The sequence below is a fragment of the Protomyctophum parallelum genome (genome assembly GCF_964188405.1).
Source record: "Protomyctophum parallelum genome assembly, chromosome: 3".
Classification (NCBI taxonomy): domain Eukaryota; kingdom Metazoa; phylum Chordata; class Actinopteri; order Myctophiformes; family Myctophidae; genus Protomyctophum; species Protomyctophum parallelum.
The window spans coordinates 11,747,591-11,767,446 of NC_139698.1; the positions used below are offsets into that span (position 1 = coordinate 11,747,591).

Sequence of the window (19,856 nt, forward strand, 5' to 3'; positions counted from 1 at the left end):
TAGTATTTCCCATAGCCATGTCAATATTTTAATAAGATAGCAGTGTTTTAGGGATCTTAATTCAAACAATAACCCGTTGTGGTGGACGCATGCTGTTTGGAACTTTGGAGTGCAGTTTGAAGTGAATGCATTAGTGAAATGTACTGAGAATAATGCGACCAAGGTTGAAGAGCATCCCCACTATAAGTTTAAAATCATTTAAATTGGCCAATCCATCTTCATTCATTGGATGTGAAGTGCTGTGCCATTGTAGATTTGCCATAGGGGGGCTTTCTTTCACTGTGTTGTTTTTTTCCTTTGCTTTTCTCATTGTCTTCTTTGTATTTCAAACTTCTCACTATGCCTCGAGTCAGGCTGTTTTCCATGGTCTTCAAATGGTCCTTTTTCAAATTAACTCGAGTTCAAAGTCTTGATTTCTTTTCTAACCCTTATTTTCCTTTGCTTCTCTTAACTGCTTGCCAGTGCTTTGTCATGATGAATGCTTAACTTGTATGGGCGTTAAAGAGGAGAATTATACACAGTGCGTCAGGTATCTATCTATATCCTTCATTCTGTCTCTCATCCTCACCCATCTCTCTCAAACTATACTATATATATGTATTTGCCTGATCTGCTTTCACTTCTTTCTTATGTTACTGCAGCAACTTTGCCAATTGTCTTTGCTATTAAATACTTTGACCCTGCGAGTACAAGCAACACAATGCATCACATTGTGATGCGTTGTGAGCTTGCAGATATGCTACTTGTTTGCTATTTGTCGTTTGACAAAATATATATACAGTATATAGGGTTTAAGTGGTTTTAACAAATCCTTCCTTCTTCTACTATTTCTATTGCTCACGGGCACTATCAATCTTGTTAACCTACTGCAAAGTGGTCTCTTAGCCTAATGCTTGACCGTCCTTTTGGCCTTGTCTGTCCTTTTTATGTCATTTTCTTGACAAGTGACATAAAGAACCCCCTATGAATTGAAAGAGATCAGAAGAAGTTACTGAGGATGAAATCTGAGAATCCCATCGGCAAATATTCGGAAAAACAGCGACCCCTGTTAACAGTCTGTCTTGAGAGACTACTGAGGATGTAAATGGCTACTTTAAGCAACAAGCCCATCTCCAATGTATAACAATGATGTATCTAGTGTAGTTTTAATATTAGAGTATATATAGAGCAGTTCTTATAGTTTGTAAAATGGGATGAGTGAGGTGTTATACAAGTGGAAATTTGAGCATTGCTCATACCACTATGGTAGTCTAAACCAGATGAGCTCATGTAAAAGGAAAGAATCTTGCTGATATGCAGTTTAATGTTGCGCACATTTGAGAGTAATATTTTAGAAAAGAGCTACAGTTGCATGCCATATGATTTCGTTGCTTTATTGTGAAGTGATCTTTTGTTTCCATACATTAATTGATACATCCCTATCATCCATTTGTCTTGTGTTGTCTTGCCTTGAATAATTACTTTTAACTGCATCGTGAATTTAACATCATCTTAATGAATATGCAACTAAACGTGTGACTTGATCTTTGAGCTAACTTTTAACCTTAACATGGTAATACAATACATTAAAATGCTCATATCAGTGTGTTTATACTGTGATTACCAAAGTAATTATAGTACACACTCATTTGAGTTGGTTAATGTGAAGTGCTACCTATAATTTAACCTTTCATGTTTAATTACAATTCTTCCTTTACCATTTGCTTCCACTAATACAGAAAGCTGCAGAGAAACTCAAAGCGGAAGAGAGGAAAAAAATGGCTGATATGCAGGCCGAGTTAGACAAACAGAAGCAGTTAGCTCAAGCTCATGCAAAGGCCATTGCCAAGGCAGAGCAAGAGGCTCGTGAGCTGAAGCTGAAAATGCAGGAGGAAGTCAGCAGGAGAGAAGTTGTGGCTGTAGATGCAGAAAAGCAAAAGCACAACATCCAGCAGGAGCTTCATGAGCTCAAAAACCTCTCAGAGCAGCAGATCAAGGACAAAAGCCACCAGGTTGAAGAGGCTCTGCAAAGCAGGGTCAAGATTGAGGAGGAAATCTATCTCATCAGGATGCAACTGGAGACAACGGTGAAACAGAAATCCACGGCAGAGAACGAGCTACAACAGCTCCGCAGAAAAGCGGACGAAGCTGAGAAACAAAGGAAGGCTGCCCAAGAGGAGGCAGAAAAGCTCCGCAAACAAGTCAATGAGGAGACCCATATGAAGCGCAAAGCAGAGGAGGAACTCAAACGCAAATCTGAAGCAGAACAGGAAGCTGCAAGGCAAAAGCAAAAAGCCCTGGAAGACCTTGAACAACTCAAGATGCAGGGAGAGGAGGCCGAAAGGCAAATGAAGCAGGCAGAGGTAGAGAAGACGAGACAAATCAAGCTTGCCCAGGACGCAGCCCAGAAGAGTGCCGCCGTTGAGCTGCAGAGCAAACGCATGTCCTACATGGAAAAGACCTCAAAGTTGGAGGAATCTCTTAAACAAGAGCATGGCACTGTCCTGCAACTGCAGCAGGAGGCCACGCGACTCAAGCAACAACAGGGGGACGCCGAAAAGGCCAGGGAGGAGGCTGAAAAAGAACTTGAAAAATGGAGGCAAAAGGCCAATGAGGCTCTCCGCCTGAGGCTCCAGGCTGAGGAAGAAGCCCACAAAAAGAGCATTGCCCAAGAGGAAGCTGAGAAACAAAAAGAGGAGGCTGAGCGTGTGGCCAAAAAGAGAGCCAAAGCTGAAGAGTCTGCACTGAAGCAGAAGGAGATGGCTGAGAAAGAACTGGACAGGCAGAGGAAGATAGCCGAGGGCACAGCTCAGCAAAAGCTCACCGCAGAACAAGAACTTATACGCCTCAGGGCAGACTTTGACCATGCAGAACAGCAGAGATCTCTCCTTGATAGTGAACTTTACCGACTGAAAAACGAAGTCAGCGCAGCACAACAAGACAGAAAGCAGCTGGAGGATGAACTGATCAAAGTGAGGAGTGAAATGGATATGCTCCTTCAAATGAAGACCAAGGCAGAGAAGGAGAGCATGTCCAACACAGAAAAAAGCAAACAGCTCCTTGAGACCGAAGCGACCAAAATGAGGGACCTGGCAGAAGAGGCCGCCAAACTTCGATCAATTTGTGAGGAAGCCAAGCGTCAGAGGCAGATTGCTGAGGAAGAGGCTGCTCGTCAGAGAGCGGAGGCCGAAAGGATCCTTAAGGAGAAGCTTGCTGCCATCAATGAAGCCACTCGTATGAGAACAGAGGCTGAAATTGCCCTGAAGGAGAAGGAGGCTGAAAATGAGAGGCTCAGACGGCAAGCTGAGGATGAGGCTTACCAGAGGAAGGCTCTGGAAGATCAGGCCACCCAGCATAAACAAGACATTGAGGAGAAGATAGTCATGCTCAAGAAGTCGTCTGAGGCTGAGATGGACAGACAAAAGACAATCGTGGATGACACTCTGAAACAGAGACGAATTGTTGAAGAGGAAATCCGAATTCTCAAGCTCAACTTTGAAAAGGCCTCATCTGGGAAGCTTGATCTAGAGCTAGAGCTGAACAAACTGAAAAACATTGCAGATGAAACTCAACAAAGTCGACTCCGAGCTGAGGAGGAGGCCGAAAAATTGAGGAAACTTGCGCTGGAGGAGGAGAAGAGGAGGAGGGAGGCAGAAGACAAGGTAAAGAAGATCACTGCTGCAGAGGAAGAAGCAGCCAGGCAACGCAAGGCAGCACAAGAGGAGGTTGTGCGTCTCAAAAAGAAAGCAGAAGAAGCCAGAAAGCAGAAAGAAGAGGCAGACACAGAAGCAGAGATGCAGATTGTTGCAGCTCAACAAGCAGCACAGAAATGCAGTGCGGCCGAACAGCAAGTCCAAAGTGTTCTTGTCCAGCGGAAAGAAGACAACCTCATAAAGCAGAAGCTCAAGGAAGAGTATGAGAAAGCCAAGAAGCATGCTAAAGAGGCAGAATTAGCTAGGGAAAAGGCAGAGAGGGAGGCAGCTCTTTTCCGTCAACAAGCAGAGGATGCGGAACGGCAGAAACAGGCTGCTGAACAGGAAGCTGCAAATCAGGCCAAAGCTCAGGAGGATGCTGAGAGGTTGAGGAAGGAGGCAGAGTTTGAAGCCGCTAAAAGGGCACAGGCAGAAGCTTCTGCACTCAAACAGAAGAAGCAGGCCGATGCTGAAATGGCAAAGCACAAGAAACTGGCAGAGCAAACACTGAAACAGAAATTCCAAGTAGAGCAAGAGCTCACAAAGGTAAAACTGCAGCTTGATCAAACCGATTCGCAGAAATCAATCCTTGACGAAGAGCTGCAACGCTTGAAGGATGAGGTTGGCGATGCTGTCAAACAAAAGGCACAGGTGGAGGAGGAGCTGTACAAAGTCAAGGTCCAGATGGAGGAGCTGCTCAAACTGAAACTCAGAATTGAAGATGAAAACAAACGCCTCACTAAGAAAGACAAAGACAACACACAGAAAGTCCTTGAAGAAGAGGCTGAGAATATGAAAAGGCTTGCAGAGGAAGCTGCTCGACTCAGCATAGAGGCCCATGAAGCTTCACACCTGAGACAGCTTGCTGAAGCTGACCTCAATCAGCAAAGAGCACTCGCAGAAAAGATGCTCAAGGAAAAAATGCAAGCCCTACAAGAGGCATCTAAATTGAAAGCTGAGGCTGAAATGCTACAAAGGCAGAAAGACTTGGCCCAAGAGCAGGCACAAAAGCTGCTTGAAGATAAACAATTAATGCAACAGCGTCTTGATCAAGAGACAGAAGGCTACCAGAAGTCACTTGAGGCAGAGAGGAAGAGACAGCTGGAGATTAGAGCGGAAGCAGAGAAGCTCAAACTTCAAGTGTCTCAACTCAGTGATTCCCAAACCAAAGCTCAAGAGGAGGCTAGGAAATTCAAGGAGCAAGCAGATGCAATTGCTGCCCGTCTCCATGAGACAGAACTTGCCACCAAAGAGAAAATGACTGTTGTAGAAAAACTGGAAGGCCAAAGACTAAGCAGCAGCCAAGAGGCAGAGGAATTGCGCAAAGCTATCGCAGGCCTAGAACGCGAGAAGGCTAGACTGAAAAAGGAGGCTGAAGACCGTCAAAATAATTCTAAAGAGGTATTGTGTCAAAAATGGCATAACAGTGCAGCTTATGTCATTGTTAACCGTCTATCTGAAAACTAACACCACTTTCCCGAATTGTCTTTAATTATCCTTTATTCTATTTATCAAACCTACTAATCATGAAATCACACCCTTTTCATTGTTTAATTCAATTTCTTTGATTTCATCATCATCATCTTTACGGTGCACTATGTTCATGTTGATTATATCCTGGAATGTTGGAATGCTTTTATATTTTCCCGCTTCATGTTTTGTTTTTAAAAATATAAAAATATAAAATTGCGTTCCTTAAAATCATATCAGATAAAACCCAATCAAATGAAAGCTGTATTTAAAATAGAAAAAAGATAATTGATCTGTTTTATGTGAGGAACAAAAATAATGCAACACCAACCAGAAACCCACCACCGGAACCCATTTATTTTTTATAAACCGGATTACATGTAACACGGCTCAGTTTTAAAATGAATACCAGACTTTTTGGGTTGACGTGAGGTTAATACAGTACATTCCTAGCACAAATCGATTGATTGATTTAATACTTTAAATAAGCGTTATTCATAGTCTGGATTTTCTGTGGTGAGGTGACCACCGCTTCACTCAAAACTACAACATGACGTCACTGAGCCGTGGCGAAGAGCAAACCACCGCTCTCCCCAGCCCTTCTCTCTGTTTTTGAGTGGTGCAACCACTCCAAGGAATTCAATTCATCAACATAGCATAAAAATAACACAAAAATACACATCATCAACAAATATAAAAGTGTACAAAGGAGAAAAAGGGGGGAAAAAATGTCGGCAGTGAATGTCGTAAGATCCTAAATGGAAACACACACATCTCAAAAGTTTGACGGGTGCTGAACAAAAAAGAACATACAGAAAAAGAAGGTAGGATGTCTGCACACCGTTCTTAATAATACTCCCAGTAGTATTTTATTTAAGATTCAACGTTTCGACCCTATCGGGTTTTCATCAGGAATGAAAGGCAGTGAATGTCAAAAATATGCAGTTGATGGAGGTGGTCTATTCCTTTGAGAAATGCAAACCCTGGGGTTGAGTAGGACACCAACTGGTTGACAAGGGCAATACAGTTAGGCCAATATAGGCGATAGTCTCTTAGATCCACCATCTTGGCTGTAGTTCAGACCATAGACATATAAAGGCTAGATGACGCAAGGCGGAGTCTCCAGCGTCGTTCACCGGTGGCCATCTTGCTACAGTCCTACGTTCTGTGGTAGCTGATGATCAGCTCAAACAAAAATACTCATAACTCGCTCAACTTTTGACGGATTTACAAATGGTTTTCGTTTATTACAAACGTAATCAACGTGGCTATGATTCAGGATGTTTATCTGCTGTTATATCATATATTTATATGTCATACGTCTCTGATATGTTTATAACAAACCAAACTGTTTGGAAATTGGTAGAAAATTGAGCAAGTTATGGTTATTTAAAAAGTACATGCCCCATAGACACAATGTTATGAGCGGGCGAGCTACCTAGTGAAGCACACCGCCACGTAGTTGACGTCGCTCTCCATTGGCCAGCAGTGCGGAAGAGGCATCTAGCCTTTCTTATATATATATCTATGATTCAGACATTCTTGCAATTACCTTTCTTCATCAGGAGAGGGAGACAATGGACATTAATTGTAGCTTTAGGATCCGCAATAATAGACGATGATAAAAAATAAAGGGTAACATAACGTCATTTTTTGTTCTTTAAGTTAGTTGGACAATTTGTTTCTATTACAGATTTTTACATTTTCGTGACCTTTGACATTAAATGACTCCTCGCAGCCATCACATAAGAAATCTGAACAATTATACACTTTCAAACTAATTTGACTTGCCCCCCTAGTGGTCGGTTTTCAATGAAACCATTGGCATTTTATGCTCCCGGCAGCCATCGTGGACACCATCTTGAATAGATGCTTTTCTAGTTGTTTGTTTTTCGCACACCCAATGGTAACAGAATCCATTGAAAAACTCTATGGGACATATCTAATAGTGGTTTCATTGCAAACCGACCACTAAGGGGAAAGGCCAAATTAGTTTGTGATGTTTTTTGAAAACCTTATGCCCATACCTAACACCATGCCCAAATTCAAAAAGTAGTTATGAAGTGCATAATTGTTATGATTTTTTACAATCCCAGTTTATAGGCATTTTATCTCATAGCCACCGTGGACGCTGCCATGGTTGTTCATTTTTCCTAAAATTTGTGTATGTTATTTAGCACATCCAAAAACAGAATAACAGAATCCAAAAATCTATTTTATCAATTATTACTACTAGTCCTTACCCCCCCCCCCCCCTTTGTGGCCGTGAAGGGTACTGCGCCCGGGTGCGTTTGTAATTGACTAATAAATAAATAAATAATCATTAATGTTTCTGACAGACACACGGACACACACACACACTCAGACATTCGGTTAATTATAGTATGATACGTATCTAATATTTGAGTCTGTGCAAACAGACCACTAGGGGGTGCACCCAACGAGTTTGCACAGCTTTTTCAAAACCTTACACCCATACCTAACACCACGCCAAAATTAAAAAACTAGTCACCAAAAGCCAAATCTTTACAAGTCTGCCCCCTGGACCAAATTGAACCAGGTAGTCTCGGGACCATGGACCTTTCCTAAAAGTTTCATGTTAATTTTATTCTGCCCTTTTGCCATAAAGTCGATAAACAGAGAGCCTACCGGGAAGGCATAACCCTCCCCCGTTGGGCCATGACAGTTAATTATGCATTAAACAATTAGGAGCTAATGAAAGAAGGGAAGTTCAGTCATGTTTCTAACAATACCTATACAATAACATCTAAGCATTATACAATGATAACAATAACAGAATTAAAAGAAAAAAGCGCCAGATAGGCGTTGTTATTCCCTATAAATTCATGAAAGCTCCTGAATATCCTATATTACATAATATTGCACAAACTAGCTATTGTAAATGTCAAATTAATCAATAATGCATAGCCTAGTCCTAAAATGTTAACAAAATATTTTGTTTTACCGACACGCTTCCATTGTTCTTTTAGCATTTTTCTTAGCTGCGGAGTGATAGGCTATAGAACTGTGCAAAGGCAGACTTCATCGCCATGGTATACCACACCTATCAACCAATCAGATTTAAGATTTTACCAACCCGTTTTATAATTGTCACCATGCTGTAATTACCAATACATATATTTCCTTGTAAGTTGTTCCCAAAAATATGTTGAATTTATCGTCATAAAAAAAAAAGAAATCATAGGTAGAGTCTACATAATACACATGTAGGCATACACGGTATGTCCAGATTGTCTATTACAATACTGTATGCAATGTCCCCCACAATTTAAAATTATGTAAGCTGCCCTAAAAAGCCAAAGTGCAGTAACTATGTTTTTGGACACACCAACTTATTTGTGTATCCCAAAGTAAACACTTTTAAACCCATTATCGGACAATTGTTTTTTTCCAGTAGTGACAGCACTTTGGCTTTGTAGGGCAGTATGGGTGAAAACATTACACAGAAACGGTAGCCGCTCAGATCCCCCTCCTCTCTCATACTATCATTGAACAGGGATGTACAGTGTAAGATCACTCAAGTGCTATTTGTAGTCTGATAGTGTGTGGTTGTCACAATGTCACCACCAAAATTGTAGAAGACAGAGCAAGGCAAAAGACAGTTGTCTCAAAAATTATTAGTTAGGCCCCGTTTACACGACAGCGGTTTCCATAGAAAACGGTAAAATAAAATATCAGATGTGCTTCCGTTTAGGCGTTTATGGGGGTTGCAAATGAAAAAAAAAGAAAACCCCTTCCAGAGTCGAAATCTTCGAAAACTCTCCGTCTTCATGTAAATGGGCAAAACGATGAAGCAAAATGTGAGCAAGCGCTCCCTCGCCCCGCTCATCCTACAAAATGTAAATGTAGCGAGCCGCTGCATTGGTTAATGTAAACAAAAGCCTTGTGTGTGGTAAAGTAGAAGGGAAGTGGTTCTAGTACGCATGCGTCTATCTGGCAGTGTGTCACTCCACCTAGCCACCTGGCATGCACACTACAGCGTTTTCAATCACTGTTGTGTCTCCGTGCAAACGCAGAATAAAATGTGAGAATGGAACGGGACTTTGCCGCTTTGTCTAAGACCAATGGCGTGTAAAAGTGGCCTTTTACTGTAATAAGTGATTTGTGGCATTAAAGATGTTCAGTGTATAAACCATTAAAACCATTCTTCATTAAATACATTTATTATCACTGGCAACGTTTTCCAAAATTTACACAAATTGTTTAGTGGCCAAAAACGTCAAGACGTCTGATTGACGTCTTTGTAATGGATGCCACGGGCGTCAAGACGTCTCTCCCTCATCTTGGCAATTTTTTTTTTTTTTTTTCTTATAAAAATATATATCTTTTTTCATCCATTTTTGAAAATTCCTCTAATCTGGTGTACAGGTGATGACATGCACATTACATGCATAATAGAATTACAAATTATTTCTTTCTTTATAATGGGAGAATTGGCACTCAGAGCCTAAACTGGTGACCACCAGGTGGAGCTTTTTAATATAGTTACTTAATAAGTAACTGGTAATCCTATTGCTATTTCACCTGCTGATAACTACATAATGTAACTAAGCTAAATTATTATACAGTATACACGTTTAAAACCGGTTTAGTTATCTTAACCTTTCAATAATTATAATTATCAAAGAAAATAATCCAAACATTGATTAGTTAATTGATATTGTGGCCCACTACTTCATACCAGCGTTGGGAAATATGCTCTAGCATCATGCTCCATGGTTGTTCGGAAATTAAAATACATAAATTCCATTAAAATGTCATTAAAACAAAACTATTTAAAAAGTAATCCCTGCCAAAACAAAAACAAATCTTATATTAGAACAGAATGGTTCCATAAACTTTTAGTAACTATTAATAAAAAAACTATTGAAATTTGATTATGCATAAGCACAGTGCATTGTACAAATTATACCTTATAAGAAATTAAATCAAGCCGAATGTGTGGAGAATATGCCATACATCATAAAAAACCTTTTTTTAACTTGATTTTGTCTTTCCTCCCATCAGATGGCTGATGCTCAGCAGAAACAAATGGAGCAGGAGAAGACGTTACTCCAGCAGACATTCCTGAACGAGAAGGAGATGCTGCTGAAGAAGGAGAAACTCATAGAGGATGAGAAAAGGAAGCTGGAGAAGGAGTTTGAACAGGAGGTCAAAAAGGCCCAAGTCCTCAAAGACGAACAAGAGCGCCAGCGAAAGCAAATGGAGGAGGAGAAGAAGAAACTCCAGGACACCATGAACGCTGCCCTCAGCAAGCAGAAGGAGGCTGAGCAGGAGATGCTGAACAAACAAAAAGAGATGCAGGAGCTGGAAAGGCAGAGGCTAGAGCAGGAAAGGATCCTGGCAGAGGAGAACCAGAAACTGCGGGACCAACTGCAGCAGCTTGAAGAGGCTCGGAAAGCATCCGAAATGGTCCCTGTGAAGGAAGTAGTCCTAGAGACAACGGTGATGACGACAAAGAGCGTTTTCAATGGTCAAAGTGCCGTTGATGAAGTGGACAGTGTGGTTAAAATTGATCCCTTAGCCTTCGATGGCATACGTGATAAGGTCCCTGCAAGCAGACTCCGTGATCTGGGTCATTTGAGCAAAAAAGACTTTGATAAACTGAAGAAAGGCAAAACAACTGTGCAAGAGCTTGGCGATAATGAGAAACTGAGAACCATTCTGAAAGGGAAGAACTGCATTGCTGGTCTGTTGACGCCATCTAAGCAGAAAATATCAATCTATCAAGCATCGAAAGAGAAGAAGATCACTCCAGGTACAGCCATGATACTCCTGGAAGCCCAAGCAGCTACAGGACACATGATTGACCCCATAAAGAACCAGAAACTCACTGTGAGCGAAGCTGTCAAGGAGGGGCTTATTGGCCCTGAACTTCACAATAAAATGCTTTCTGCTGAGAGGGCTGTTTTAGGCTACAAAGACCCATACACCGATGGAAGAATCTCTATCTTTGAGGCTACGAAGAAGGGTCTGATTGAACATGATCAAGTCATTAGAGTCCTTGAGGCTCAGATAGCTACTGGTGGCATCATTGACCCTATTAATAGCCACCGTGTTTCAATTGAAACAGCTTGCAAACAGGGACAATATGACACAGAGATGAACAAAATTCTGGAGGATCCCTCAGACGACACAAAGGGATTCTTTGACCCCAGCACACAGGAACCGTTGACATATGCTCAGCTGATGGAGAGGTGTATCACTGATCCAGACACCGGTCTGCTTATCCTGCCAATCACAGATAAGGCTGCTCAGTGCTCTAGGATTTACACAGAGGAGGAGACCAAGGAAGTATTCAACAAAACAACTGTGTCTATGCCATTTGGAAGATTCAAGGGCAAAACAGTTACTATCTGGGAAATCATTAATTCTGAGTACTTCACAGAGGACCAGAGAAAGGACCTTCTCCGCCAGTACAAGACAGGCAAAATCACAATAGAAAAGATTATCAAGATTGTGATCACTGTAGCAGAGGAGAAAGAAAAGAAGAACGAAATTGCCTTTGATGGCCTGAGAGCCCCTGTCCCTGCCACTGAGCTCCTGGAATCCAAGGTCATTGACAAAGATCTGTACAACAAACTGCACAAGGGTAATACAACAGTGAAAGAGGTGTCTGAAATGGTGCCTGTCCACAAAGCACTGAAGGGTACAAACTGTATTGGAGGCGTGGTTATTGACTCAACAAAGGAGACAATGTCTTTCTATCAGGCAATAAAGAAGGACATGATGAGGGAAGGACTTGCTTTGAATATGCTGGAGGCACAAGCAGGAACAGGATATGTCGTCGATCCTGTAAAGAATCTGAAGCACACTGTCGATGAAGCTGTTAAAGCAGGTGTTGTTGGCCCCGAGCTACACGAAAAACTCTTATCTGCAGAAAGAGCGGTGACAGGATACAAGGATCCATACACTGGAAAGACTGTATCTCTCTTTGAAGCCATGAAGAAAGATCTCATACCTAAAGAACAAGGAATCCGTCTGCTTGATGCACAGCTGACCACAGGCGGCATCATCGATCCAGTGAAAAGCCATCGAGTCCCACATGATGTTGCCTGTAAGAGAGGCTATTTTGACGATGAAACTAACCAGATTCTGCACAACCCCACAAATGAAACAAAGTGTTTCTTTGACCCCAACAAACAGGAAAATGTCACCTACTCAGAGCTATTCAAGAGATGTGTCACTGACAAGAACACTGGCCTCCAGCTTCTTCCCCTTTCTGATGAAGCCATCAGCACAAAAGAGGTGCAGACATACACTGAGGCACAGACCAAAGAGGCCATGAATAAAGCAATCATAGAGCTTCAGTCTGGACCATTTAAAGGAAGGAAGATGACCCTCTGGGAAATCATTAACTCTGATTATTTCACAGAGGAACAAAGACTTGACCTTATCAGACAATACAGGTCAGGCAAGGTGACGATTGAAAAGATCATAAGGATTGTCATCACGATTGTAAACGAGAAAGAGGCCAAGAAACAAGAGCAGTCCAACTTCAAGGGTCTCAGAACTCCTGTCTCAGCAAGCTCCCTGTACGACTCAAAAATCATTGACAAATCAACCTTTGACCTACTGAAGCAAGGCAAAACTACACCTAAACAAGTCAGTGATAATCCCAATGTCAGACAATATCTCCAGGGTTCTGACAGTATAGGCGGTCTCTATATGGACTCAACAAAGGAGAAAATGACCATCTATCAGGCTATGAAGAAGAAGCTTCTTAGACACAACACCGGGCTTTCACTTCTTGAGGCCCAAGCTGCCACTGGCTTCATCGTAGATCCATTGAGAAACCAGTGTGTGTCGGTAGATGACGCTGTGAAATCAGGACTTGTTGGGCCGGAGCTACATGAAAAACTGCTCGCTGCTGAAAAAGCTGTCACTGGCTATAAAGACCCATTCACAGGTGAGAAAGTCTCTCTCTTCCAAGCAATGCAAAAAGAGCTCATCCTGAAGGAGCATGCCATGCCACTGTTGGAAGCACAGATGATCACGGGAGGAATCATCGACCCTGTAAACAGTCACCGTGTCCCCATTGATGTTGCGTACCAAAAGAATATTTTAAACAAAGAAACTGCCAACACCCTCTCTGAACCATGCGATGATACCAAAGCTTTCTCAGACCCCGAAACTGATGAGAGTGTAACATACAAGCAGCTGAAAGACAAGTGCACAAAAGACCCAGAGACAGGCCTGCTTCTCCTCACACTGTCTAAGCCTCAGTCGCCAACTCCAACTGTTGTGGAGAAGACATACCTCTACACTGAGGAACAGACACAGAGTGACCTGACCAGTACCCATATTGATCTTCCAATAATTGAAGGTCTCGCTGATAAGCAAATGAATCTTTGGGATGTACTGAACTCTAATCTACTCCCAGAGCGGGAGAGAGAGAGGCTCATGGCCGAATATCGCTCTGGTAATATCACTAAAGAACGCATGATCATCATCATTATCGAGATAATGGAGCAAAGGGAGATCATCAGAGGGGAGAGTGCGACGTCATGTACCACAATCAGGCGGAGGATAACTATCGAAGAGCTGTACAATGCCCGCATCATTGACCTGGAGACGTACAATCTCCTCAAACAAGGCAAGAGGAACATCCAGGACATAATGGAGCTGACCAGTGTGAAGCAATATCTGTATGGCACAGGATGTGTTGCTGGGGTCATGACTGACTCCATGTCTAAGATGAACATCTACCAGGCAATGAAGAGAGGCTTCTTGAAGCCAGAAATTGCGCTCAGCCTCCTTGAGGCACAAGCTGCCACAGGATTCATTGTTGATCCAGTGAAAAATGAAACTCTCACTGTTGATGAGGCTGTTCGTAAGGGTGTTGTTGGCCCAGAGATCCATGATAAACTGCTGTCAGCTGAGAGAGCAGTCACAGGATACAAAGATCCATACAGTGGAAAAACCATCTCTCTCTTCCAAGCAATGAAGAAAGATCTTGTACTGGAGGAGTATGCCCTAAAAATGTTGGAGGCCCAGACTGCCACTGGGGGCATCATTGATCCTGAATTCCAATTCCACCTCCCAGCAGATGTTGCCACACAGAGAGGGTACATCAACAAGGAAACCAATGAGAGACTGAATGATTCTGTGAAGGGATTCGTTGACCCTGTCACTGAGGAGAAGCTGTCATATGCTCAGCTGCTCAAGAGATGTAAATTTGAAGGTGGGCTGCGTGTCCTGTCCCTGGGAGACAAGAGGCTTATGTTCAAGGGACTGAGGAAGCAAATCACTATTGAGGAGCTGCTTCGGTCACATATCATTGACCAGGAGACTGTCAATCAGTTGAATGAAGGTCTCATTTCAATGGAGGAAGTTAGCACCAGACTATCACGATATCTTGAGGGCACAAGCTGTATTGCTGGTGTTTATGTAGAGACCACTAATGAACGTCTGTCAATTTACCAAGCCATGAAGAAGAATATGATCAGGCCAGGCACTGCCTTTGAATTGCTTGAGGCCCAGGCAGCCTCAGGGTATGTCATTGACCCAATCAAAAACCTCAAACTGACTGTCGACGAGGCTGTCAGAATGGGCATTGTCGGTCCAGAATTCAAAGACAAGCTTCGCTCTGCTGAGCGTGCAGTGACAGGTTACAGAGATCCCTATTCAGGCAAGACAATCTCTCTATTTCAAGCCATGAAAAAGGGGCTCATCTTGAAAGACCATGGCATCCGTCTCTTGGAGGCACAGATTGCCACCGGTGGAATCATTGACCCTGAAGAAAGTCATCGTCTGCCAGTCGAGGAGGCATTTGAACGTGGACTCTTTGATGAAGAGATGAATGAGATACTGACAGATCCATCAGATGACACCAAGGGCTTCTTTGATCCCAACACCGAGGAAAATCTAACTTACCTTGAGCTCATGGAAAGGTGTTTTACTGACCCAAACACTGGCCTGGTGCTTCTGCTTCTCAAGGAGAAGAAACGTGAAAGGAAATCCTCCTCCAAGTCTTCTGTGCGTAAACGCAGGGTTGTCATTGTGGACCCAGAAACAGGCAAAGAGATGACTGTGTATGAGGCCTACAGGAAAGGACTCATCGACCACCAGACCTACCTGGAGCTTGCTGAGCAAGAGTGTGAATGGGAAGAGGTCACCACCACCTCCTCTGATGGTACTGCGAAATCGATTATAATTGACAGAAGGTCAGGAAGACAGTATGATGTTCACGATGCTCTCACACGTGGTCTCATTGATCAGAAAGCTCTTGATACATATCGGTCTGGAAACTTGTCCATCACAGAATTTGCAGATATGCTCTCTGGAAACAGTGGGGGCTTCCGCTCTCGCACATCCTCCTTTGGGTCGACCACTGGCTCCACCTCCATGAGCCCCATACCCACGATTAAAGCACCAGCAGTCATCTGGAATGACCCAGCAGAAGTGACCGGCCCCGTAGCTGGAATCCTGGACACAGACACTCTGGAGAAGGTGTCGATCACTGAGGCTATGCACAGAAACCTGGTAGACAACATCACAGGTCAAAGGTTGCTGGAGGCCCAGGCCTGCACAGGTGGAATAATTGATCCCACAACTGGGGAGAGATTCACCGCCCCTGAAGCAACTGAAAAAGGTCTTTTGGATAAAGTCATGGTTGATCGCATCAACCTGGCCCAGAAAGCATTCAATGGATTTGAGGACCCCAGAACCAAAACAAAGATGTCTGCCTCCCAGGCTTTAAAGAAAGGCTGGCTGTATTATGAGGCTGGGCAGCGCTTCCTTGAGGTTCAGTATCTCACTGGTGGACTTATTGAGCCAGACCTTGAGGGCAGAGTGACTTTAGATGAGTCCATCAGAAAAGGCACCATTGATGCTCGCACTGCTCAGAAGCTGAGAGATGTCAGTTCTTACTCCAAATATCTAACATGTCCCAAAACCAAACTCAAAATCTCTTTCAAAGATGCCATGGACAGAAGCATGGTGGAGGAAGGGTCTGGTCTGAGGCTGCTCGAGGCCTGCTCACAGTCCAGCAAAGGCCTCTCTAGCCCCTACAATGCCAGCGGGCCAGGGTCTCTCAGTGGCTCCCGGACCGGCTCCAGGACTGGATCGAGATCAGGCTCTCGGAGAGGCAGCATTGATGCTGGCTCTGGCTTCAGCATGAACTTTTCATCCTCCTCTTTCACCTCCTCCAGCTCCACCGGCGGCTACAGCCGCCGATTCTAACCAGGATTAGTTAACCCTGGCCCTTAAAGCACTAGCAGTTAAAAGGCCAATAAGAACATGGGGCCTCATCAATTATGATGCCAATGCACACTACAGTTGCATAATTCATGAGGAATAGTTTAGGTTAAAAATAGATAAATTATTTATTCTGCTATGCACGTGGTCACATTAAGAAATGGCTTGGTAGCTGAAAATGTAGTTATTTCATATATAATAGATATCTAAGCCCATGCCTTACATATCCAGCCTTAACTGCTACGAACTGCGAGAAAAGTTAATATTGAGCATCAAATCAATTTATATTTTTGAAAGAAATACAGTGAATTTCTTTTTTTTCCCAAGTGACCACAACTGATTTTATAGTTTGCCTTTTATTCTTTTTAACAAAACTTGTATACTTACGCGTCTGAAACTAATATATATATATAGTATGTACTTTGAAAAGAGATATTTTTCCAGTATTCCTTCTTTTCCTTTGACACATAAGAGTATCTTCTATTTTTTTGTTATCCTTTTGATGATAGACAATGAGATATGCCAACATAGATATACTGTAGTGTTCAACATTATGTAGATGCCTTTACATTTTGTAAATGTTTGTATAGAGGTTGGCCCGATTTATTTTAGTTTCATCTGGCTTAGCCAGCTCCTCGTCGAGTAAGACAGGAAAATTACACGACCACAATAAAACACTGGAAAAGAGTGCATCCATTAAAATTATGTGGACCCCCAACCATCATTCACAGCCATTCTTACAGTGCACTCATGTCCCCTTGCCAGTGGACTTTAACATCCCATCTGTTGTTCATTATATCATTATTGTATACACTCCATTACTGGACAACCAATTCAACCTGTGTTCCTGGTAAACTCAGTCCCAAGGTGGTGTAAGGCTTGGTCCTGCTGTCCCTGACCTGCAACTGTTGTTTAGGTTCTTGTAAGTTGCTATTTCTTTCTTTTCTTTTTTTGTCTTTACTCATCTGTTATTTTTTTTGTCAGATTATTATTTTCCTGTTTCCATTCCCCCCACCCCATACAACTCGCTTGTAACTTGATTTAGCAGGCAAATAATTTGTGTTCCAACTTTATTATTGCTATGTATTGATGACAGTGTTGTTTTTGGCAGCAAATTTCTATTTTAGTTTTAGTCATATACGGTAGTCTGAGTGAAACTTCATTTAGTTTTAGTGACATTTTAGTCACCTGGAATGTTTTAGTGTTAGTCTAGTTTTAGTCGACTAAATGTCATGAGATTTTCATGAAAATACATTTTAGTCGACTAAATCAACTGTAGATTTAGTCAACTAAAATGTATTTTGGCGGTAATGGCTGATTTTACACTTGCTGAAAATAGCCGATCTACAAGCTCACAACGCGTCGCACTGCGTTATTCAGCTATTTTCAGCATGCAACCAAGTGTAAAACGACTTATACTGGATCTCTTGTCCACTAGTCCCTCATTAACATTTTAGTTTAGTTTTTATTTGTTGACGAAATTGTCAATATAGTTATAGTCATCATGGCTTAGTTTCCATTTAGTCTTTGTCGGTGAAAAAGGGTAGTCGACGAACATTTTTCGTCTTAGTATTAGTCAACTAAATCAACACTGATTGATGAATCTGTATTTCTTTTTAACAGCTACCCCAACCCTTCAGCATCCACCATGGGAGTTCACATACTCAATTAGCAGGGGCTTACGAACCAATCAACTTGGATGGATTTGTGAGCCAACATCACCCTCACCCAATTATGCAGGTAAACAAACTATATAAAAGCCAGTACCACCACATCCATTTGACATAATTTATTTATTTGCATGTTCATCTATGCTTTTTTTCTCTTTTTCATCAAATTTCATCTTTTGTTGTCTTTTTTTATATGATTTGGTTTGATTTAAAATCATAATTGTGTTTTTTATTTATTTTTGTTTCTAGATCTGCCATTGAGTATGTCCTTTCTTCCGTTACACATCACATTTGAAGAAAGTTGAGACTTGTGAGCCTGACACCATCTTGGGATGCATTAGGAACAATTCTTCATCCATCAACTTTCTGTATTTAATCATTACTTGAATATCAATGCCAATCATTATGTCCACATATTTCTTTTGGAAAAGCTGGCAATGCACACATGTGTGGACTTTCATGTCTGTTATTATGAAGATGAACTGTAGCCATTGTATATAGTGCATCTTCATTTACGTAGTCTTAAGTCCACGAAGTAGTTATTTTTCTGTAATGTCTCACTGTAAATTCAGTCAAAACCAAAGTGCTAACATTATTTTTTTGAGAGATGTGCCATTTGTTACAACACACATTGCATGAATGTATGTTTTATATAGAAATTCTACATTTCAGTTGACAATTTGCTACTCATTTTCTTGAGAAACTGAAAATGATTTTGAAGCATTATCTTTTATTTTTGCTTGAACTCTTTTCCTGTGCCAAGTGTTTCTGTTCTGCTTTGAATGTGTTTTACCACTGTAAATCCTTTATATTCTGTTTTCATTTTTCATCATGTTTTTGATATTATTATGCCCTGCATGTTTTATTAACTTTACAAAGAATGTTTTGGGTAAAGATAGATGTAAAATAAAGAAAGTAAGTGAAAATGTAACTACTCAATAACACTTGTTTTTATATGCTGTGTAACGTTAGCAGCATTTAATTAAAACTAACTGGTTGGATATCATTATGAACAGATATTTGCTTTGAAAGGCATGGTGAGTGGATTCTGTATGTTTTAAAGATAACACTATAATGTAAATAAATGTGCTTTCAACAACTACGCTTCTCATTCATATAAACACAAGATAAACAAGGAAAACTTGTATTTAGCTAGTGAACAATGTGTATTGATTAAACTCAACACACATCTCTAGAAAGAGCCACAGGGAAATCTTGACAAGCCTAAATATAATTGCTTTTAGTTACCACGAGAGGGCACTGTAACATTAAGTTACGTATTCAATTCAACCTCAAATTTCCTCCGAGGTGGTGGAAAGCCTGGTGAGGCGAGGTTACCCTGAAATAAGTGAGTCTACTCTAAACTAAGTAAACTAAAGAAAGACCGATTATCTGACACAACAACAACACTTTCCACAGTGTTTAGTTGTTACATACATAAGCCTACAACATGAATCATGACATAGGCCTATTAGTGTTAGTTAGTCAGTACAGTAGCCACGCATTAGCATTTTATCTTTTGATTGTACCATTTGTGTGTGCCAAATGTTAGCCCACACGTGTGATGGAAGAGCCTGTCATCGCCAGCAATGGGACATTCACTTCACATAATTCTTCCCTGAGCTCCCTTGGCGACTCAGACCTCACCCTTTCCCTCCCAACCCTGTACCCTCCATCAGAACCAGGAGACAGGGAGGTAAGGACCCTCAGAATGGAGTAGTAAAATGTAAATAGTAGGCCTAGCAATAGCATCATATGACAGACGGATCATAATTGTACTTCGCCATACAACTGAGTTGCTTCTACTATGGGCTAATTGGTTTTC

General features: G+C 41.7%; 1 protein-coding gene across 15 annotated transcripts in view; it reads left to right on the forward strand.

The window, feature by feature from the left end:
* The window catches only part of plecb (plectin b), a 119,077-nt gene extending 99,947 nt beyond the window's left edge, over window positions 1-19,130 (forward strand). For 14 of the 15 annotated variants that reach the window (XM_083761880.1, XM_083761881.1, XM_083761878.1 and 11 more), the window contains 4 exons: window positions 1,719-5,072; window positions 10,170-17,283; window positions 17,985-18,101; window positions 18,281-19,130. In XM_083761880.1, coding sequence (XP_083618006.1) covers window positions 1,719-5,072; window positions 10,170-16,346 — 9,531 coding nt within the window. In that variant the 3' untranslated portion in view covers window positions 16,347-17,283; window positions 17,985-18,101; window positions 18,281-19,130. The remainder of the gene's footprint in view (window positions 1-1,718; window positions 5,073-10,169; window positions 17,284-17,984; window positions 18,102-18,280) is intronic. The other variant, XM_083761883.1, reaches the window with a different exon arrangement.
* The last annotated feature ends 726 nt before the right edge of the window (window positions 19,131-19,856 follow it).